Genomic DNA, 6,060 nt, shown 5'->3' with positions numbered 1-6,060 from the left:
TGATTGAGCTGACAAATGTTTACAGCTTTGATGTCCCAGTTTGTTCTGGGAGGGTTGCAAGATGCAGCCAAGCTGGAGTCCATATACAGTTGAAACCAGATATTTACATTCAAAATGATGCAAAACAATTTTCCCCTTTTAATTTCTGTTATTAAATCAGACTAAACAGTTCTGTTTTTATTTTTTAACCAAAATTATTGTTATATTATTTTTATTACCAGAGTAAAGAAAAAAATTCTCAAAAAAGTTTTTTTTTACTACTTTTTCAGAGTCAGAAGTTCTGACTGAAAAAAACTGTTCATGCTATACTGTTACTCTGCCTATCACCTTGTGGATATTGGCATCACTTCAAACACATCATACTTGGGTAGCATTATGATAAAATCTAAAAACATTCTTCAAGATATACAACATGAGAATTCTGGACCCCACTATGTCTGGTTTATCCATCACTTATTTCTAGGTGCCTGAAAGTGAAATTCTTCTCTAAGCAAACATTAAATGCAAGTCCAGCATGGAAATATCCCGACCATCATAGGAGGTTCTGTGTCCCAAAGATGAACATGTGTTGCAACCACAGAATATAAGCAAAAACCTTGTGAAGATGCAGGTAGCTACACAACAAAACAAGTTCTACATCATCATCAGGTGGACTTTCACGGGCTGAAAGTCCACCTGATGATGAAAAGTGAGAATATATTTTTACAAATGAACTCTGGAACAAATACCTTATTTTTGGAGGTAACACTTTATTTGCAGGGGGTGAATAAGACTGACATGACACTGTCATAAACATGACATAACACCTGTCATGAACATGAATATTTATGACTGTTGTCATAAAGCGTCATTAGGTAAATAATGACACTTTTAATACAAAGTTGACATTATTCAAAATGTCTTTGTTATGACAACTTGACATTAACCAAGAAATCATTACTGTTTAAACTTTACCTTTAATAACATAAAGTTACCTCATCTTTAAAGTGCAATCAATAATACTTTTATAACAAATTTATATCAGTAATGATTTCTTTGTTAATGTCAAGTTGTCATAACAAAGACATTTTGAATAATGTCAACTTTGTATTAAAAGTGTCATAATTTATCATATGACGCTTTATGACAACAGTCATAAATATTCATGAAGGCTTATTCATGTTCATGACAGGTGTTATGTCATGTTTATGACAGTGTCATGACAGTCTTATTCACCCCCCTTTAAATAAAGTGTTACCTTTGTGGAGACATGTTCTGTTCTCTGATCCAACTGTGTCCAAGTGTTTTGCCATTGTTACATTCTCTTGGAAACCTGAGAACAGCATCCCAAAATAGTGCCAGCTCTATGTTGAGCTTTACATTTCTCAATACTCGACTAAAAGCCAGTCAAAAAAAATATTGTGACTGTTTAGTTTAGCATCTTCTAGTCACAAAGATGTGAAAGATGGGCTGAGCTCAGGCACATCCCGAAAAATAACAACGTGAGGGAACAATATGATGAGGAATTATTAAAGTGACTTCTCAAACATCAGCCCAAAAGTTTAAGCTTTGGGCAAATAGAGCAAAATCCTTACATGGGACAACAAAGTTGTGATAATCACAAAGCTCTAATCTCAACTGATGATGGATTATTTCCTTTTCTGTTCCTCAAAAAGGGGGAGATGTTGTGTACAGTTATCTTTATGTGTAACATATTAACCAATGTGTATGTGGAAGTTGTGATGTGAAGTAAAGTACGCATTAACCTCACCTGCCTCATTCTTGTCATACTAACAAAACAGATTCTACTAGCGTTGACCCTGTATATAGTTTACACAGCAATTCTACCAAATATTACAATGTTTGTTGAATTTTGAATTTAAAAATTTCATGAATAAAATGTTATACAATACAAATACAAATATATTTGATCTAAATCAGGAAATGTTTGGTGTGATCTGGGATGGGGGGCCTGGTGGCTCAGAATGTAGGAGTTTGCCTTATAACCTGTGGGAGGGACGACACAGGAGTGACCCCTGCTCTGTCCTTCTCAGTCATGTGTCCTTGGATAAGACTTTCCTCGTCTACTTGTAGTGTCCTCTCGCACATTTTGGAGAATTGCAAGGCACAAGCCCAACCTGAGTTGTGCCTGAAGCTGGGATTGAGATTGGGCCTGGGCATAAAACCAACCCGGCTGGTTTGGAGTCCTTCTCAGCTGTATGGAAATAAATGATTTCAACTGTTTGTGTCTCTAGAGAGCTCTGGTACTTTGGGATTTCTGAACAATTCTGTCTTGCTTGACCTTCTATGCTAATTTTGTGTGGCACAAAGAGGAATATCAAGCTATTTTGAAAGCATTCTAAAAACAGAGTGAAAAAATGAATATCTACCTCATTTCTGTACATCAGATGAAGATTTTAGAGTCCTTAAAATCTTGATATCTTACCTCTTGGTTATGTCTTACTGATTGCTATTAGTGATCATCTAATTTTCTTAAACCTGATCATTTCTTTGCTAAATCATTTTTGTGGCATTGTGCACAAATACTAAATACCAAATTCTATCAAATATTAGAAGAGGAAACACTCTCCACTTCAGTTGGTCACTATGACATGAATCTACATCTGTGTTAGCTTCTTTGTTGCTCAATGCCAGGTTAACTGACATGCTGTTTTTTCACATTGTGAATGTACCCCCCAAAAAAAGAGCTGCTATGGACTCAAATCCTGGTAAATTGTTTTGTCTGCTTGATTTAGTTAATATATCAGTCTTGATATCCAGAACTAAAGTGGTAATACACAGTGCATACAAAAGTTCATCTTCCTCATGTTGTATATTAAATCACTCTTTTTTTGTCATGCATCCAAACAAGTTTTGCAGCTATATGTTAAATATGGTGGTGCAAGGTTGTGTGTGTGTGTGTGTGTGTGTAGATGTGTTCATATTATAATGTCATCTGAGTTAGATGCATGTTAGATTTAGATGTCATGCATTAGACATCTCTGCCTTGCTAAGGGCAATGGCCAGCTCCAGGTCCTCCTGTTCCTGTTGTCTGAGCCTTTTCAGTCGATCTCGCTCTGCCCGCTCACTCTCTCGCTTGGCCCATTCAAGTTGCTGAGCTTCATTCCCAAACTGGAGAAAGAGAGAAATAAATCCTTTTGAGACAGGCACTGGTCAAGTTCCAGTTATTTTAGCAAGAAAAAGTGTTGTTTTTAAATTCCTAAGTATCTAACTTGTAATAATGCTTGTGTTATTGCAAGTTTAAATAAAATTTTGTAAATCAGATGCTTTATAAAATAACTAGTTAATAATAATAATAATAATAATAATAATAATAATAATGATGATGATGATACATTAAATAGCATAATATATTACATAGTAACAGTTACATCTCTAAAAACTCCAGATGTAAAACTATGAAGCAGAGGCATGAAAGCTTGACTGCCAACCAAGAAATCATGACCTGATATAAATTTGTTATAAAAGTATTACTGATTAAACTTCAGCTTTAATAACATAAAGCTACATATTTTTTAAAGTTTAATCAGTAATACTTTTATAACAAATTTATATCAGCAATGATTTCTTGGTTAATGTCAAGTTGTCATAACAAAGACATTTTGAATAATGTCAACTTTGTATTAAAAGTGTCATAATTTACTGAATGACACTTTATGACAACAGTCATAAATATTCATGAAGGCTTATTCATGTTCATGACAGGTGTTATGTCATGTTTATGATGGTGTCACGACAGTCTTATTCACAACCCGTCACATAAAGTGTTACCATACACTCTCCACACATAAACAGATAAAGTATCCTAAAAAAGCAAATCTCTCATTACCAACTTTCCTGTCAATTAACTATCAAATAAAGGCCACTAGAGCCAAAAAAATCCTTAAAAATCAAAACAAAACAAAACAAAAATCTCATAAAGACAAATTCCAACTGAATAGAAAAATAATTTACCAGAGACTTTGCTCAACGATAATCTGATAATGTGTTCAGTTTGTGAGATTTAGTGCAAATTTCTTTTCAACCACCACAGTCTAAAATAAGAACATCAGTTTGTCAGAAGGCAGACATTACGGTACATTGCTGCCTGACAGCACTGATGAAAGTCACTAATGATATTCACATGGCCTCAGATAGTGAATTTATTTCTGTTCTTTTCTTCTCAGTGATGCTTGTAGTTGATCATATTGTTCTCTTAGAAAAGTGATCCAGGGAACAACATGGTTGGTTTTCCTTTAATTGACAGATTCCAGTTTCAATTAAGGGGCTTCTTGTAGAGTAACACAAGGTTCAGTGTTTGGTCAAAGTTCTCAGTTTATATGCTTCTGATTGGTAAAATCATCAACAGCATGGGATACATTTTTACTGTTAAGCTTATGACACTCAACTTTATTTGTCCATAAGTCTTGATGAATCCAATCAATTAGGTATATTACAGACGTCTTGCAGACATAAAAACCTTGATTATTCAAAATGTTCTGTTTTTATAAGACAAGACAGAAGTTCTTGTCTTTGGAGAAGCGTTTTGAAAATGAAACTGCTTAGCCAATCACTTAATCTGGATGGCATTAAATTTCCCTCCATTAATAAATTAAAGAACTTCTGTGTTATTTTTGACTAGGACATATAATTTAAATTCCATTATAAACAGGTTTCTAAAATTTAATTCTTTCACTTCTGGAATATTACAAAAATGAGAAATATCCTGTCCAGGAGTCACACTAGAAAACTAATCTATGAATTTGTTATTTCAAGGCTCCTCTAATACTTTGCTGTCAGGAAGTCCACAAAATGTAGGTAAAAACATTCAGCTGATCTAAAATGCTACAGCAAAATTACAATTATGAAGCGAGATCATATTTGTATTTCAGTGTCCCTTTTCACATAAAAAACCCCTAGTAATCAAACGCCACCATGCAGAGGAGATCTGATTGTTCCACATGTTTCTAACAGAGAACTTTGCTCTCTGACTAAAGGTTTATTGCTGGTTCCTAGAATTTCAAAAAGTAGAATTGGAGGCAGATCTTTTAGCCATCAGGCTTCTCTTCCAGGTTTAGTCTGTGAGGCAGACATGTTGTCTACTGTTAAGACGGGTAAAAACTTTTCTGTTTCGATTAAGCTAGAGAGGGTTAGATTATTCTGAGACCACTTATTCTTAGACCGCCAGGGAAACAAACACAGACCACTTTCAGTTACATTTTTACCATAAAGTTAGAAGTTATTTCATATTTTCTCTCAGTATATTTCCTTTTCATTGTTGCTGCATCTGCTCAGAAATCTGTTCCGCTGACACTTTCCTGGGGGGAGGCATTGGGTGACATACTACTCCTCCTGTTACTAACTTTTAAGTGTTCTTTAACACAGAATGTAATTCAACAGCATTCTTATTAAATTACATGAATTCTGTTGAACTAAAATGGTTTTATCTAAAAAGACAGCTAAAAGAGAAGTGATCCTTAATCTTAGATCAGTTTGTTTTCTTAGCATCTGCTCTGTCTACTTAAACCCCCACTTGGTCATGGCAGAGTGTTGCCATTGTGACAAATAAATAGACAAAGTACGGTATATAAAATCTTAGCATACTTGAAGCCAGACAAATTATCAGTACACTGCAAATTTGTTAAGGATTATTTAGCTTGAAGTGTGTTATTTAGGAACAACTAATTTGGTGCTTAATGTATTTTAACTGTAATTAAGTTGTAGAAAATCACAATTTGAAGTGTACCAAGTTTACTATCACATGCTTTTTTGGAACAACTAAAGTTATACTTTGTATCTTTAAGTATATGGCATTTTATGCAGGGGTGAAAGTAAGGGGGTACGGCAGGGCACTGCGTACCCCTTAAAAGATTTAGCGGGGGTACGCAGTACCTGCAAGAAAGAGGAGCGGCTGTCAGCTGTGACGAGTCAGTGGGTTCACTGTGCATCCGTGAGTTCACCCACTAATCAGCCGTGACTGATTAGTTTTTCTAGAACAATCTAAAACACAACTTAATCAGTTAATAAATAACTTTTTTCCCATTTCATGTTTTTTCTGAACTCTTAGTGCTTTGCAACACG

The 6,060-nt window shown here is 34.7% G+C and overlaps 1 protein-coding gene and 1 long non-coding RNA gene across 4 annotated transcripts in view; one reads left to right on the top strand and one right to left on the bottom strand.

Moving 5' to 3' along the window:
- Positions 1 to 225: 225 nt before the first annotated feature.
- On the top strand, positions 226 to 2,673 carry LOC107834487 (uncharacterized). Its single transcript, XR_001660278.1, has 2 exons — positions 226 to 741; positions 1,248 to 2,673. It is a non-coding gene; the product is annotated as an uncharacterized LOC107834487 (long non-coding RNA).
- The window catches only part of LOC103130499 (epidermal growth factor receptor substrate 15-like 1), a 30,956-nt gene continuing 26,140 nt past the window's right edge, over positions 1,245 to 6,060 (bottom strand). For 2 of the 3 annotated variants that reach the window (XM_016665956.1, XM_007541908.2), the window contains one exon: positions 1,245 to 3,111. In XM_016665956.1, coding sequence (XP_016521442.1) covers positions 2,965 to 3,111 — 147 coding nt within the window. In that variant the 3' untranslated portion in view covers positions 1,245 to 2,964. The remainder of the gene's footprint in view (positions 3,112 to 6,060) is intronic. The other variant, XM_016665958.1, reaches the window with a different exon arrangement.

The sequence above is a fragment of the Poecilia formosa genome, unplaced genomic scaffold (genome assembly GCF_000485575.1).
Source record: "Poecilia formosa unplaced genomic scaffold, Poecilia_formosa-5.1.2 Scaffold640, whole genome shotgun sequence".
NCBI classification, from domain to species: domain Eukaryota; kingdom Metazoa; phylum Chordata; class Actinopteri; order Cyprinodontiformes; family Poeciliidae; genus Poecilia; species Poecilia formosa.
Note: the sequence above shows the minus strand (reverse complement) of the source record. Positions and strands in the feature narration are given on the sequence as shown.